Source organism: Harpia harpyja, chromosome 5 (genome assembly GCF_026419915.1).
Source record: "Harpia harpyja isolate bHarHar1 chromosome 5, bHarHar1 primary haplotype, whole genome shotgun sequence".
Lineage (NCBI taxonomy): Eukaryota > Metazoa > Chordata > Aves > Accipitriformes > Accipitridae > Harpia > Harpia harpyja.
Window position 1 is genome coordinate 50638874 of NC_068944.1, and position 16687 is coordinate 50655560.

Below are 16687 nucleotides of genomic sequence, written 5' to 3' on the forward strand. Positions count from 1 at the left end.
CAATAAAGACCTCTAAAGACATCAAATCTAGGCTTGCAGCCAGGAATCTTGAATGCTCATATTCCTTCTAACATTCTGTAGGTAACAGCACAGGCACATGAAGTACTGCACAAAAGCCTTCATCCACAAGATGAACATTAAGCCTTTACGGAGCAGTTGACTGTTTATTTCCCCAGTAGTGATTGCACTTTGAGCCTACAAAACTATCTGTAAATTTTCTTAATCCATTTCTGTTGCCTGTTCACATAAAAGTCAATGAGTTCCATGAGTTCATGGAGCAATGGTGCATTCTGCACCACGGAAAGATATGAAAATTGGGCATTTTTTATTATTAAAAAATTACTTATTTTCTTGACTGAAACTGAAAAACTTTCTCCTGGGATTGAGAAAAAAGTGTTCTGCTGAGGTATATGTTATATTTAAACTGCAAATATTCTAACAATGATGACTCAAATGAAAACAGTATGATATGTTTTCATTAATACATGCTCCTGTCTATGTAATATAATTCAAATAAGATATTCTTGATAGATCCATCTTTGAAATCAGGCAGGTATATAGTAGGGGCTAAACAATGAAAAGGGGTGAAAAGGTTTAATAAGTAGATGCATAACAATATGAGGTGAAGATGTCTGTTTTGCTGTTTCTCCTTGTCTCTTTCCAAATAATAGTGTAAAACTGAGTTGGAATGAAATTTGGCTTTCTGAGAGGCCTGCATTTATACAGGCTGTGTCAACACATGATCATGATTCTTGGAAATATCATGGGATCTATGACGAACATAATGTTCAAATGAGTTAAATCTCCTTTTCCATTTACCAACATGTACTTCTTGGTACTTCTCTTACACTAACACATTCCTCTCTTGTGCTCTGTGGGAAACTAAATAAGCAATACTTTTCTATGACAGTTTTCTAGCTTAAATCTGACAGACATGTGAGCCTCTATTCTATTTGAAAGCTCAGTAATACTAATTTTACAACTCCCTTCATTCTCCAAGTCATCACTGATATTATATGTCATACTCTCCACTTTTCTTCTACCTTTTACAGCCTCTTTTACTGTTTCATTAAAAAAAACCCAACAATATCAAGAACCTTGGACTACCTTTTTCCCTTTAATAATATTGTCAAGAGGATCTGAAAACATGTGCAATTCCCTAGAAATAGACAGGATATCTGCATAAAAGTATTTTCAGGATTCTTCTCCCAGATGCACAGTATTTCCTACCACTATGCTATATTGCCTTACCAACAATAGCACAGACTTTAGGACAGAAATCTTCCTGGAGAAGACCAAGTGTACCACCTAGGATCCTATAGAAAAATTCAGGGTTTTTTTCCACAGTTGATTGTAGTTTATTTTTGCTATCCCTCTTGGGCCATGAGAACAGAATAAGGAACATTTGCGTTTGTGTGCCTACATGTCTTTCTGTAACTTACTCCCCCCCCCCCCCCCCCCCAGTTATACTCTGTTTCTCATCAGTCTGAAATTGTTGACTCCACATTTGTAAGGAATAGACATATAAATACGTGAAAATGGTCCAGGACAGACTTATCTTTGTCCAAGCAAAACAGACCAACCATTCTAATGAAATCAGAATAATTGTGTTTTCTCTACTTGTCTGCCCTTATGACTTTATCACTTGTAATATGGTGCTTCACCATCTGCCTGAGGGGGGAGCAGACTATTTTAACAGCTACTACAAATATGACTGAGTCATCAGGCCCTCTGTAAGGACTTGGGCACTACCTGAAAATCAAAAAGGCCAGAGGAGAGCAAACTCAACTGCCTTTCTTTATTTTACCCCCCAAACATAGCGATTAAATCAGCATGGAATGGAGGCTATGGGCCTAGATAACCAAAATTTACTGACAATACAAGAGAAGGTATGACCTGCTTCATCAAAATTTCTAGACACAGGCAGGGAAAACACCGAAAGCAGTCAAACGGAGAAATTATGATTAACACAGAGCCATAAATACTTGTTTCTAGCTTCTTTAACCCAGCTAGATACCACTGGCAAAAGAAGAAGCCTTGAAAACTCCAAATAGAGCAGAGAAGAATTCACTCAGTAGAAAAATAACGTTCACCTACATGAATAAGCCTGTAGCTTGTGAACTATGGCATGTCTAGGAGATCATTTAGCATAATTTCCAGCTACAGGAAGCTTCTAAGTCTCTTTTCACTGTGGAAATAAAATAAGAGTCATTATCATTCACTCTTGTTGGCCAAAAGCTTGTGAAGATGAGGGAGTAACAAACTATATGCACCAAGATTAGCCAAAACCAACTATCAAAAATCTATTCTTGTTATTGTACAAACACAGAAATTAGTACTCCAAATATTTTTTCCTAGATGTAATACAGTTTTTATTTCCTTTAAGCAGTGATCTTTTCACTCTAGAATGAATTGTGATATATTTATGTTAATATTTATGACATCACTATATCACCTGTCTTTTCATATTTCTGTCGAACCCACAAATTCATACACATCTGTGTTTCTCTCCACGTGCACATGTATGCCCCTGCCCACGGCAGGGGGATTGGACTGGATGATCTTTGAAGGTCCCTTCCAACCCAAACCATTCTGTGATTCTACGATTCTATGACTAATAACAGGAACGCGTTCACAAGAAAGTAAGAGGAAAAAACATTTAGAGAATAAATGAAAATTGGGCGAAATGTTCCTAACAGAACAGTAACATTACAAGTTGTAAAGAAAGATGGATGTCGGTGGGTGAGGACATAGCATGAGCTGATGGAAACCACAATGTACGTGTCATGCACACACACACAAGTACAATGCATGAAAACAGCTGTGTCAGTAATTCTCACATTGACATTTGTTACCTCTCTGAAGACCTAAAATAATCATGTCCCTCCCCTCAAGCTTCATAATCACTGAAGCCAAATTTCATGGCTTTGCAATACAGATGCAATTTGATGTGATCCTAAGTGCAGATGCAGTATGTGTTTATCCTACCACTTACGCTGTCTCCCAGCCTTCCCCACACAGCACATTGCAAGGATTCTCCGAGGAGACCAAAAGAAGGTGCAGTGCCCTGATGAGTCATGTCAGAACCACAGGTGAAAGCAAGAAACAGTGAGTAATTTAAGTATTTCCTCCTGGCTGCAGTAGTTTAGGACAGTCCATGCATAAACAAGAGACTGAAGCTTCTATAACCAGGCTGGGGCTCTCAAGAACATATCCCACTGCTTTTACACACTCTGTGTAGGCAAAATGGAAGACGACCTACCCTACTCTTTTCAGGGCGATAACTTCTCTGTCCACATATGCATACCTCCAATGAGTAGATGTGAAAAGATGTATATCAGCCTTCAAAACTGTATGGGTTGGTATACCTAGATGTAAGATTTATGAAATCACAACGTAGACAACATGTAGTTATTCAGGTCAGAGCTGTGGTTTCTTTGCAAAAGGAACCAGACGCAAACAATATAAGAATGCATTTAATTTTATACATGTCAACCTTTCTAAATGCAAAAAACTATATATTTCTGTTAAGCTTCCTTTTTTGTTCCTGTATTATCCTCAGTGGCCATGGAAGTCAGCTAATGCAATACTCTGAAGGCCAAAATGTCCCAATCTTTTGCCTCAAAATCTAGCTATTGTAATTGTGCAATTGAGGAGACAAGTATTCTGAGATAGATTGGAACTAATGAACTAGCTAACTCAACACTTAGGTAATGGTCTAACAAGAGGCTGTTTGTAAATCATCAAATGGCTTACAAAAGTCCACACAAGTCACTTGTAAAGAGCAAGATGTACAGACCAGGGCATAACCAAATTCAGACTTTAAAAACATATGAGTTGAATATATGTTGCTGATAACTCAGTCTTTCCTGGTGTTTAGGGTATGAATTAAGCAATAAGCTCTGATAAACTGATGACATATGAAAACAGAGGAAGACATGACGTAAGAAACTCTGTAAATGAGTGTATGGGGTTATTTTGGATTCAAGCCACTGCAAGCTAAGATGCTAATATATGCTGTTTGGTGCTTGTGATCTAAGAAATTGTGCTGACAACAAAAATAAAATCTGGGTACCTAATCTAGATTTGAGTAGCATGGGGCAAGGATAAGTGAATCTTCTTCCCCATGCAAATGGCAGGATTAGAAAAAGACTGTAGAAGTTCCCACTGTAATTAGTGGGTGAACAGCAATATTCTTGGAATGACTCAGCTTTGAGGTTGACAGCAATGGCCAAAAAGAAAAACAGGCCATTAAGAGTGGCATATCCAGCAAAGAAAGAGCAGCCAACAGTGACATCTGTCATAACAATGCAAATATGAAAATGGTAGATATTCGATTGTCTTTGCTCACTGTCTGTCACTCAGACACAGGGATTAGATTATGAAGAAAGTGAAGGAATTTCTAACAGTGAATATGCAATATTGTGAATTACATCTGATTACAGATAAGCTGGGAATGTACAATTTGAAGCAGTAAATGGCTGTGGGATTTATAAAGGGCTGGCCAGACATCACTCCAAAACATCAGCAAAGGCTCCATCGTGATAAGATTGAGGAGAAACGCTGGTGAACTGTTAGGGAGAATGGGAAAAGGTTGAACTTTGTCATTATCAAGTAAAACCTTTGACCTCATACAGTCTATTCTCCTCAGTGAAAATACTCTCACTGGACAGATATGTCAAATCAATTAAAATGATCCCTGTCTCATTTTGATTTATAGACTGGACAAGTAGTATAACCAAATTTGATTTAGTATAGGAAAACAGCTTTTGATTTCATATGCATGGTATTACAAGGTAATCTGCCGTTTCTTGTGTTATTTTACCTAATACGTACTACTCAAAATAGATAGTTTCCCTGACATGTCAAAGGTACTTAATTCCAAGTGAAATCTTGAATCTCTTACAGTCAATGGAATTTTTTCCCAATACTTTCAACTAGGACAAGTCTTCCCTCAGTAGGCAAGGAAGGCAACACTTAAAAAAATAAAAAATCAAGCTACAGCTTATAAAAAAGAAGAAAATACAGGATTTAAATAAATATCTGTTATAGCTTGTTGATATTTTTCAATAGATTTTCAATAGCGTGGATAGTATTTCACTGATTTGTTGAAAAAATAACATGGATGTTGTTCTAAGTTATTTAAGACCTCAACTGTTTAGTAGTCCAGTGTTTTGCATCGGAAACGACTAATTCAGAGGAACAAATGAGATTACTTTCTTTTCATTTAAATGCCTGCTAAACTTCTGCATTGTGGAGCCTCAACCCCTTGAAAGGGGGGAAAAAAGAAACAATGAAATTAAAAATACACAAATACTTCTGGAATATAAAGCTTTAGCTGTAAATCAAGATTAAGCAAATATTTCCAAGACTGATCAATACAACTGATTGAAAAATCTTAGATTACAAGCCATTCCAATTGTTTCCCAAAATGTTTACCTAAATTAGTTGAAAGGCCACAATTTTGTACAACAAGAAATTTTAATTAAGCCTTGTGCTTGAAGTGTTTCTGCAATTACTCCCTTTGGTTCCATTAGGATGTAGCCCCAATTAAAATGTATTGTTAATATTACAAGATAACACTTGCTGGTGGTACAAAATTGAAGATACGTCTCCATGTAATTTTAGATTATCCCTTGCTGTGAGTTTTTGCAATTATTTTTTGTCAATAATTCTTTTTTCTATTCTCTTGCCAATGAAATATTTTTAATCAGTTCACTCAAACAGTGAGTCTATGAAAAGAGGCAAGTACTACAGAATTAAATACCTTTTGTACCCTAGTATTCAGTTAAAGCTTTTTGTTAGTAATTTTTGTTGTACTAAAATAATAAGTGAAAAATTAATAGGGTCACAGGATTCTCTGACTGTAACAAGCAAATATTGTAACTGTGAGGGAAAAAAAAAAATCAGGATTTGATCTCTCAACTTTAATTCACAGTTTTAGTCCTAATCAAGTGATTATGCCCACTGAGGGCTTATGTGCATATATTTTCCCTGTTGAGATTCTCTGTCTAGGCTTGAGTTACTCATAAGAATTAAATCTGCCAGATCAAAGTCTTTCACATGCATTTGTTTATTTGTATTTGTAATGTCTTCACTTATTTATTAGTGTTATGCAGAACTATAATTGTTCTGTATTTCTTGCATTTGATAGTATGTAAAACTTGTTCTGATCAAAAGGACAATGAAGTTAATGGTCAGCTAGATTTCAGAACAACCTCCTGACATATGGGGAGAAAAAAGGAATGGTTATATTCGATAAGAAAAATAGCAATTCTAAATACACAAGTAACACCATGTAAGCATGCTGTCATTTGTTGGAGTATCCTGTGGATTTTTTTTGTTTTTTGGATCAAGAAGAAGTCATAATTCTATTTTTTATTCAGTACTGTTACAAGTACTTTCCTAAGAATATATAAAAATTTGACCCAATATATCCTTTTGTATAAAGAGAGCAACAGAGCTCTTCAGTTTTCACTAATTCCACTCTTAAAAAAAAAACAAACAAAAAAACGCTTCTAAAGAATGACTAATTCTTGGAATTTGGGCCTATGATATACAAATACTTAGTCTCACATTTTTCAGTATTTATTAGGTTAAAAGTAAGTCAGAAATAAGAATTTGTTAAGATTCACATTTAACTGTCCAAACCTTTACAAATATTGTCCCAAATCCTACCACCTCATTTGTATATAGGTTCACACAAGTACTTGAGTATTTCTGTTAAATTTAGTCCATCCACCCCATTGTGAAAACTCTTGAAGACTCTTTAGTACCTCATTTTAATCTGTGAGGACTCTCTGGGGTAGGGAGTGCACCTTTTAGGTTTTAAAGGCTCATCATAACTACCATAAGATGGTGGGAGTCTCACAGAGACAGGACTGGGTCAGTCTTTGAATAAAGTGTTTTGGCCCAGAGCCTAACCTTAGAAGGGAGGGTGTTTTCCCCTGAAAGCTGAGACAGGGGAAGGAGGCAGCAGAGGATCTGCCTCACACAGCTGGAATGGGTGGACGTTCCCTCCCCTGCAGTCCCCTTGTTAGTGCTTTGTGAGCAGCAGCCACACACCCCAATCTCCTCTGCCTGGTGTCTTCTTCTGAGCTCAATACAGAAGTCACAAAACAGTCTCCTGACCAAATCTCACCAGCTATTGCCTGTGAGGGCCATATCCCAAAAGAGATGATGGATCAAATGCTACTGGGAAATGAGTAGGCAAAACAGTCAAATTTCAGTGGATCCACAGAATCACAGAATGGCTGAGGTTGGAAGGGACGTCTGGAGGTTTCAGGGGAGTATGAAGAAATACTCGAACCCTCCTTTGGAGGAAAGAGGGGAAAACAGGTAACACAGAAACATTTTGGAAGGCTATGCCTTTTTAGTGCTCATATTTCAATTGCTACACAAAATCACAGAAGGGTGGAGGTTGGAAAGCACCTCTGGAGATCCAGTCCCCTCCTTTGCTCAAAGCAGAGCCAGCTACAGCCAGTTGACCAGGTCTATGTCCAGTCAGCTCCTGAGTATCTCCAAAGATGGAGACTCCACAATCTCTCTGGACAACCTGTTCCAGTGTTTAATCTGTAAGGGTTTAAAAAGAAAAAGTTTTTTCTTATGTTTAAATTGAATTTAAACAAGGTATCTGCCTTGTTTTTCTCTCAGGGAAAGGAAAATTCAGAAGGATATTAGTCTGTAAGGTCAAGTTGATGTCTCGGCACAGCTGTTAAGTACCTCTTCTCCCTGGACTGTATTGCAATGCACATCATCCAAATTTGCAGTACAGAGGTAGTCAAGCAACAGGTACCCTCATGTCATGCAAAAAAAATGGTATGAGGAGAAATAATAATATGTGTTTTGCATGTGAGGGTTTATTTGGGTCAAGATGGTGTGAGCAATTACATCTTAACAAGATGGTAACTCCACTTGCATTAGATGAAACGCTTGTGTGGTACATTCTCAAGGGGTCCACAGTCAAAACCGCCAGTGTCTAAGGAACAGCTGCCCTTCAGAAAAATCTGAGCCACATGTATAGTGGAACTGTTTGGCCTCAGAGGACAGACTGTATCTAATTAAAAGCAAAGCACATATGATGGACATGAGGTGCTCAGTGCCATCTGCTCTGCTACTGATCAAATCCTTTTACACCACATTGTTTGCCAATGAAAACACAGCCTTTTGGAAAAAAATAGTACTCTTTCTTCTGACAAATCTAAAGCCCTGCTGAAGGTATTGTGTCACACATCCTAACGTTATATTTTTTAATGGGCTAGTACATGAATAATAGGAATTTTACTAGCCCGATAGTACAGATTGTTAATCAGTTCAAATTGCTTACAAGTTTCAATAACATGTATATCCACTACACTGATGCTTTTGTATATAAACCCCTAATAATATAGTTATGATTTTTTAGAACTTTCTATACATAATATTTATATGTGTACAAATATACCTGTAGGTTAATAGGTGCTAGATAATAAGTAAAGCTATGACTGAGTTGCCATCTTTCTCATGGACATAAAACTATATTATAAAGTCCAAGACAATTTTTTAAAAGGTGAGAGGGTGGAAGGATTTTTAACTGAACTATTCTGGTACAATTATTACCCAGGTGATTAGATTCTTGTCTAAATACTTCTGCAGCTGGATGGAATATACTACCTAGTTTCCATACAGTGATGAACAGACTGTGCTTTCCATTTTAAATCTGTGAAATGTGTTAGCTAAAACCCTTCCCTACCTTAGAAGCACACTGCATGTTCCTGCTTTTTTCCTTCTTGACATCCTACAATTTGTTTTTGTGCCACAAAACATCCAGCCTGTACATTTCCAATGGGCTTGGTGTACTGTGATACATTGAAGTCCCCACTGAGTTTTTGCTGCTTTTCTTCTTCCTTTTCAACATATAATTTGAATTACCTGAATTAAAGCAGCAATCCTCCCTGAGGAGTTAAAAAATGGCAAATTCCACCAGATTATTCTTCCTAACATAATGATATAAAAAGTAGGGGGAAAGAAGTCTGCTTTCTGCAGACTTAACTACTTCTGACCTCCTGTTCCCAGTCTTTTACAGTTGAGATGTTAAGTGGTTTTCCCTGTCAGATCCCGAAGTCTCTACTTCCACAGCATCCTCTGCTGAACTTTCCCAGGCTGCAACTGACAGCCCAGACGTCCACAGCATCACGCAACAAAAACCAGCTACACAAACAGACCAGGAGAGCTTTGAAAAAATGCGTGCTTCCAAATACAGTGGAGTCAAGTCTCATACTGTAGCTGTTTCTTTGTCTCTACTTTTTATTATTAGTATTTTCCCTCCGTCTCACAGATTTTTTATTAGACCTACCAGTTATGATTAAATAGCCAATGCTAAACTGCTTTAAAAATTCCTCATGTGTTTAGCACATATCAAGAAACAGCATGTTTTTTTCCTTTTGTGTTTAACAGCATGCTCTATATAAATACACAATTCTGAAAGGGGTATTAAATGGCATCTATACACTTATGTATGAAAGCAACTGCAGTATAAACTAATGCCAAGGGGTAATGACAGCCTAATTGGCTTGGCTTGTTCGGCACGTCATAAATGTTTTTACAATGGTTCTTAGCAGATGAAGAGTCAGAAAACAAATTTCTGCAAGTTGTGGAGAAATTACTATAAAATAGTAAAACACAGCCTGTTAAGGCCTTCCTAAAATTGGTTCCATATTCTACCATCTGTAATGTTAAAATTTCAGAAGACATTTCTCTGAGCTGTAAATGCTATTTGTCTGATGGACAAGCTTCTTTCTCTTATAGTTACATTACATTTCAACAAACACCCTTGCATATGACAGTGGTTAAAAATGCTGTTCTTCAAGGAGTGAGTTAACTTTTCCAACATGAATACTTAACCTGTTATAGATTATATAGGATCCATTCATTTGTTTCTTAAAGATTTAGCATTAAACAAAGAAAGGACCAGTGCAACCTCTATGAGATGTTCTTCTGTGAAGCAAAAACCTGTGCCACATAAACAAAGAGCAGTGACCTGTCCCTCCAACTTGCTGATTACGCAGGACAAGTTCCACACATTTAGTGCTTACTTTTTTAGATGTAACCTGTTCAAAAAACTATAGAATTTGTTAAATTCTGTGAAACTGAAAAGGACATAAAGAAAAAGGATATTAACAGCAGTAACAGAGATTGTGGAAGCAGAGCTAGAGGTAATTTTGTTGCCAAGGAACAATCAGCACATAGAGTCAAACACAAGCTATACGTGCCTCAAAAATAAGAGAATAAGCAGTGTTACTTGATCTCCATCTTTTGAGACATCATACATTCTGTGCAACCATTGGCTCCCTTGAACATTTTTTTAACTGTGTAAAAGATTCAGAAGGTGTTAACACAAGTGCCTTTATTGATAGGACATCCTAGATTATCTTCAGAACTGTTTTGCTACAGAAGACTGGAAAAGCAGTGTAAATTGCACAGAACACTGGAAGAAAGTGGAAATATATGCTGTAAACTTCTTCACTAATGGTTCTTTTATGGTGCCCTTAGACAATGGGGTTCCTTTTCATGATGCAGTAGCCCTGGAGGTACTCTCAGGAGACTTTAAGGAGAAGATGGTATTGGTGGATACCACATATTGCTGTATACAATGGCTGAGAGATTTTTCCATTAAAGGCAGACAATGTCATACCACTCTGCACAACTTTTCCAGAAAAGGAAGACCAATTTCTTTTTTCTCCATTTTCAGCCATTTTTTGTGTCCCAGGGGAGTTCTAACTAAACAGAGGGAGAAAATAGATGGAGAAAAGATTGGAAATGAGAGTGACAGCTAAATACTAATTGTATTTAGCATAAATACAGAAGCTAACTGGAATCTCAAGATAAAAACTTGGCACTCATGAATTTTGTCATAGAAATTCTTCTATCCTGATGGTTGCTTATACCAGTTCAAGCATACACTAAATAATAGCAGTAATTAAAAAACTGGATTAAATTAAGACAAACTTCATACATTTTAAAATATCAGTTGATGACAACTGAACCCAATAGTCACAATACATTGATTTTAATTAATGTTTTTCTTCTATAGTATACTGTGTCCCCAAGCCTTATAGCTAGCAGGGGCATTTTAGGGGCATCTGATTTAAAGAATTCAGGAAGAAGTCCTTTTGGGACAATACATTTATATCTCAGTAATCCATGCATATTTGATGAAAAATAATTTTGTTTTCCTTAAAATCCAATCATTTCTACTAAAACAATTGATTCTAATTTTATTTGGTCATCTTTGGGGAATCTTTTACTAGTTGATTGCTTTACTTTTGTGTTTACTGTTCATGTTAGATCAAGAACAGTTCCTCTTTATTTAATTTCTATAACCCTACAATTTTTATCAAGTGTTGCTAGGATTGTTACTTTGTCAAAGTGATGGCAAAACAATAAAAGGGGATGGATAAGTGTAAATTCCATTTTCCCTTTAAGTTTACTGTTATTTAGTTTTACTCTGGATATATCCATCTGAGAATGCCAGATAGGCTTAAAACCCCAGACAAAGCTCATCGGTTTGACTGAACATAGAAATTGTTTCTAATATTCTGATACTCTTAAGTATACGTAATAGCTCAACAGCCAAGAGAAAACAATCTTCTTGAAATTAATATTGTTTGTCATCTTCTACAAAAATCCACAGTGTATCTCAAACTGTTCTTTCGTGCTTCAGTTTTATGTTTAAATTAGAATTTAATTATTGAAAAGGGCTCACATTCTTCAATGCTGTGGCTAAGTTCCCAAGCAATTTCAAGGATTATTTAAACAAATTGAACTCCTGAGCTTGAGACTGGCCCATGAGATAAAAAAGTGGCTATTTTCAATTTGAAATTGGTACATAACCACATGCCATTCAGAAGGCAGAAATCTGCCACTACACAATCATTACAGACCTGTGGATAAAGACAAAGAAAGAAAAGGATATAATTTGATTAGCCTCCAACTTTATTAATTTAACTCATCTGGGAACTATCCAGCAATAATTCTTCCAATGAAGGTCATAATTCTTCTTTAATTGTTTCCACCTGGTACAGTACTGCCATCAATCCCCTCTTCTTCTCCACCTCTCTGTACTTGGCTCTCAGCCCATCACTCATGCCTTCCCAGTCTATCCTTGTACTAGCATTAAGGGGCAAGGGCAAAGAGGTTTGGTTTTTTTGTTGTGTCAGACCACAGAATCTCCAGCTTCGCTTCCTCCATTGCTGGATGCTTTCCCTGTATTCAGTCCCCATTCCTGTTTATACCTCCTGAGAACTAATTCCTGTCCTGCTCCTGCTACAGCCTGACATGTAGAGCTTTTCCTTATAACCTGCCCCCCCGAGATTCTGCAAAGTAAGTTGAAAATTACTAACAACCTCTGACTTTTCTAATTCCTTCTCCCCTTTTCTCCTCCTTTCATACTCCTCCTCATACACCAAAAAGCACCCCCCCCCCCAAAAAAAAATCTCAAACAGGTAATGAAACTGCTTTAGCAGACAAAAATCTTCATTAGCAAATTAATGTACAAACCAGAAAGTTAAGGCCTACTAACTCAAGCATTCAAAGACACTCAGACTACAAAGTCAAGATTTGTATACTTAAGTAAACTCCGTTGCTTAGCATGCTAACCCAAGTCATGCCTTGCCATGTTCCCAGGTACCCTGAGGAGAAAAGGGAAACTGTGGGATCCTTAAAGAAATTTATCTGCGCAAAGGTCATCTCTCTTCCCTTCCCAACACATTGTTTTTATGACTGCAGCAACTTCATTTTGGAGAGTCAGACTCTAAACATGAAATATGTAAACACTGTTACTGGACATTTTTCTCTGACAAAGTTTTACTGTGTTTCCTTATTAGGGTGTAGATCATGAATGGAGTTTTCATTTTGGAACAAAAACACAGTTTGCACACTAGTAAGCATACAATCTGTATAGTAAATATGTAGTGTTAAGGCAGTAAGCAGTAAACATTTTTGGAGAAAACTTAATTTGTATTTCCAATCAGAACAGGTAAGAGAGATTAGTAATGGTGGTGAATCTATTTATCCAGGAACACAGACCTGGCTAGACAGGAAATTTTGTATTAGTGGGATAGCATTTCACTATTTATCGATTTATGTCTAAAATAAATGAGAATATGATCTATTGCTCTTGAGGTGGATGACATGAGATTGAAGTAGGTATTTTAATATCCTGTTTAATGTCAAGTTAGAAAATTAGATTATTCCTTAACCTTTGAGTTTTAGTCACAAAAAGACTGATGGTTCAGGACCTCCCAGTGTTTGAAGATATACCATCTATTCAAATGGAAAGGGCTGACAGCTCCAGGGCTGGCAAAATCCTTAGCTGTTTATGGGAAAAATATTTCCTGCCCATTGGGTTGTGAAGGTCGCTCAATAATTTTAAATGAATTCATGTAAAGCTATTTGTACATATTTTTTCAGGTACGCTAAAGAAAGTGAAAGCCTAGTTAGCATTGCTAATAAGATTTACCTGGAGTGATAGATTACATAAAAAGAAAACATATAAGGTAGAAATGGGTCTTATCAGAAAGTACAACAAAAGCCATTGAACTGGGAGCTTCATGTTTTGGGACAATTTCATTGCACTTTCCTTGTACTTACACTATTGCTGAAGGGAGAAGTGTTATCTGTTCATGTGAAAGGCCCTTCTTCTCTACGTATAATGTTGAAGTTAAAAAGAATCCTATCATATATTTACAAAACAAAGATCCCACGCTTCCTGTTGTTTAAGCAAATTTGACATACCAGTAGTTCAAAATGATAGATTATCCTCTTGCTCGTTTCTGGAACATTTGCACAGCACTTCCTGTCAGCAAACTGGTTTAAGATTTAAGAGACTGAATAATAATGATTCTGTAATTATTCTTCAACATTCCATGTCTTCTGGAAACCATACTGCAGATCATCCTCTTAAGATAGCTTTGATGTCCATGAGTCTTAGCAAAGTCTTTCTATCAAAAGATTGCCTTTCAGTTCAGTTTGTTCATTTCAATTTGTTGTATATACCACATTTTCAGCTCAGAGAAAGAAGATGAATGGAAATAAACAATGACACATTTACAATAAGATTTCTGTGGCAAAGACCTTTACTTAGATGTTGTGGTTTCAATGCAACCACAACACAATGACAAACTTCCTTTGTAAATGACAGATCTAATTGTAAAGTTAAAATTATAGCTTCGCGGAAAAAAAAAAGAAAGCATTGAAGACACAATATCTACTGTATGTCTGGATGTGGCTGTATTCCCAACAAAATCATTCCTATTATTCATGAGTTGATTTACACTTTTTATCTCTCCATAACATGCAGCATTTATTTACCCTTACATTTTGAAGCATTACAGTTTCTGCTGACACGGGTGTTTTCCCAAAATAGAACATTACAGCAGTCCTCTGCTAGACGTTTAAGCCACGTGTATGTTTATTTTTTAATTTCGTTCTTGAACTTTCTAACTGTGAGCAGGCTGGGAAAGTGGAGTCATGATGAATGAGTGTTTGCTTAAAAAAAAAAAGGAGAAATGTAGACATTTGATGTAACATTGAAAAATTCACAGCCTCCTACCTTGAAAACAAACATTTCCCGGCGAAGAATAGCCAGAGTGTTGAAGTTCCCATCACAGATGTTAGGCTTGGCTCCGGGATAGGAAGGTTTGTCACCAGTGGGTGGCCGGGGAGGTTTAGGTTGCCTGTCATTCTTCCGCGGGTCTGCTGGAGGGATTGAACGATGTGGGGGCACTGTTGGCAGAGGTCTTGTTGGTGGTGGGATCCTGTCAGGTGGACCTTTAAAAATATAGCAGCAGGATGTAATTTACATGCCCACCAGTGGCACACAAAGAAGAAAAACACAACAAAAACCTGCTGTATGCAGTGCAAATCCTACAGTGGAAGGGGAATGGAAAAAGTGACCTAACACACCTTTCCTGTGTTGTTAAAGGGTATAATGAATGACTACCATAAAACCAAAGCAAGAATGAAGAAAATAATTACTTTTCACTATCCAGAATCTTCCTTCCTTATTTGAACAATGTTCCAATAAAACCTGTAAAGGATGCATAGTCCACCATCATTTCAGATGAGAAGTAATTCATTGCACATACTTCGCCAACTGAGTAAGAACTGTTAAACCAGAATCATTGTCTATTGTACAAAATAAAGGAAAACAAAAAACCTGTTCCTAATAAGATCATCAGCAGTCAATGGATTTTCAAGCCATATTTTTAACTTTCACTCATCAATTCGCATATGTGTATATGTATTCCCTACTGACCCAATTTGTAGGCCAAGTAATGTCATGTGCATTAGTGAAAGGACATTCCCAGCTTTCCCCAGTGCCTCTTGCTACGTATAGGAGCTCTTGAAACTGGACTTCAAATCCTAGGCATCCATATAAACAAAAAACATAATTCACATGTTTTCTGCAATATTCTGAAATTAATTACTTCTTATTTTAATTTTTATTTTGCAGTGAGTCTTACAAAGCTAGATACCTTGTAATTAAAGGAATTATTCTGAGGATAAATGGATTAAAAAGAACCAAAGTGAAAAACTAAAACTCCGTGCAGCGGTTTTTAAACATTTTTCTTCTTTCAAATACATTTTCTGTCATAATATACAAAGTTTGATGACAGGTGAAGTAACTATCCCACTCATGATTTCTCTACCTGAAAGTCAAAAGGCCATCCTAGACAGATGCTGTTCATAACTTTAATGGCATACTGAATGACTTGCAACAGGTGTACTGAAAATGCCTTTTCCTTTCTACACATATTACTACATTTACTTACATTTTGCATGTACAAAAAGATAAGTTTCAGTTGGATCAGTAAGATTTCTGGAAACAAGATGAACACTTTAATTTTGCTCATTCTATTTAGGCCTCTCTCCAAACCATTTAAATACATAATCAAATTTGACTTTAAAAAATAAGTATCATTTGCATGACGAGCTTCAGAAAGACTTTTGAATAGTGAGACAACTCTAAAACTGCATAAATGGCATTTGAATTTCTGACACTTTTTTTAAAAAGTATACTTTTTAAAGAACAAGATGGACTATGTAAGGAAACATTAAACTCACCAAATGGTTCTCATACAATTTAATAAGGCATTTATTTCATTCACAATTTTAAGGCTTGTGACATTTATCATTTACAGTTAATAATGGTGTTTCAAGGAATACTGCAGACCAAAGTAATTATTTTAATAGGTGTGACATTTTTATTGAGGCATATGATTCCAGATCACCTCTTGATTTTAAAGGGAGCAAAGGAATCAGTTTGCAGTAGCTCATGTTGGAAAGTTTTTAACCCCAAACCAAAGTTTTCATATGCCATTTGGTGGTGATGTCAGATATTACTTCCCAGAGGTAACACATTTCTCTTAATGTATAGCCCACAGCTGTTAGAGCTTAGCAGTTAGTTTTCAGCAAAGTATTCTTGTCTAGCCCTTAAGTCTAGACTACCAACTTATGAGGTCATGAGAAACAACCTTCCTTCCAGCTAGTCACACAAGAAAAAAACCCAAACAAAACTTGATCAGCCAATCATTTTGAAATTGCTATTTAAGCTTTATGAAAATATGTATCAGTGCTTGTTAATATAATATTTTAAAAAGCTGGTTAATATAAACCACCACGGAGGCTGCAGAGCTTTAGTTAGCGG

At 36.5% G+C, this 16687-nt stretch overlaps 1 protein-coding gene across 1 annotated transcript in view; it reads right to left on the bottom strand.

Annotated features, from left to right (window-relative positions):
- MMP16 (matrix metallopeptidase 16) overlaps positions 1 to 16687 on the bottom strand; it is a 191714-nt gene that overhangs the window by 40067 nt on the left and 134960 nt on the right. The window contains exon 7 of the mRNA XM_052788098.1: positions 14591 to 14808. Within this exon, the coding sequence (XP_052644058.1) occupies positions 14591 to 14808 (218 nt within the window). The remainder of the gene's footprint in view (positions 1 to 14590; positions 14809 to 16687) is intronic.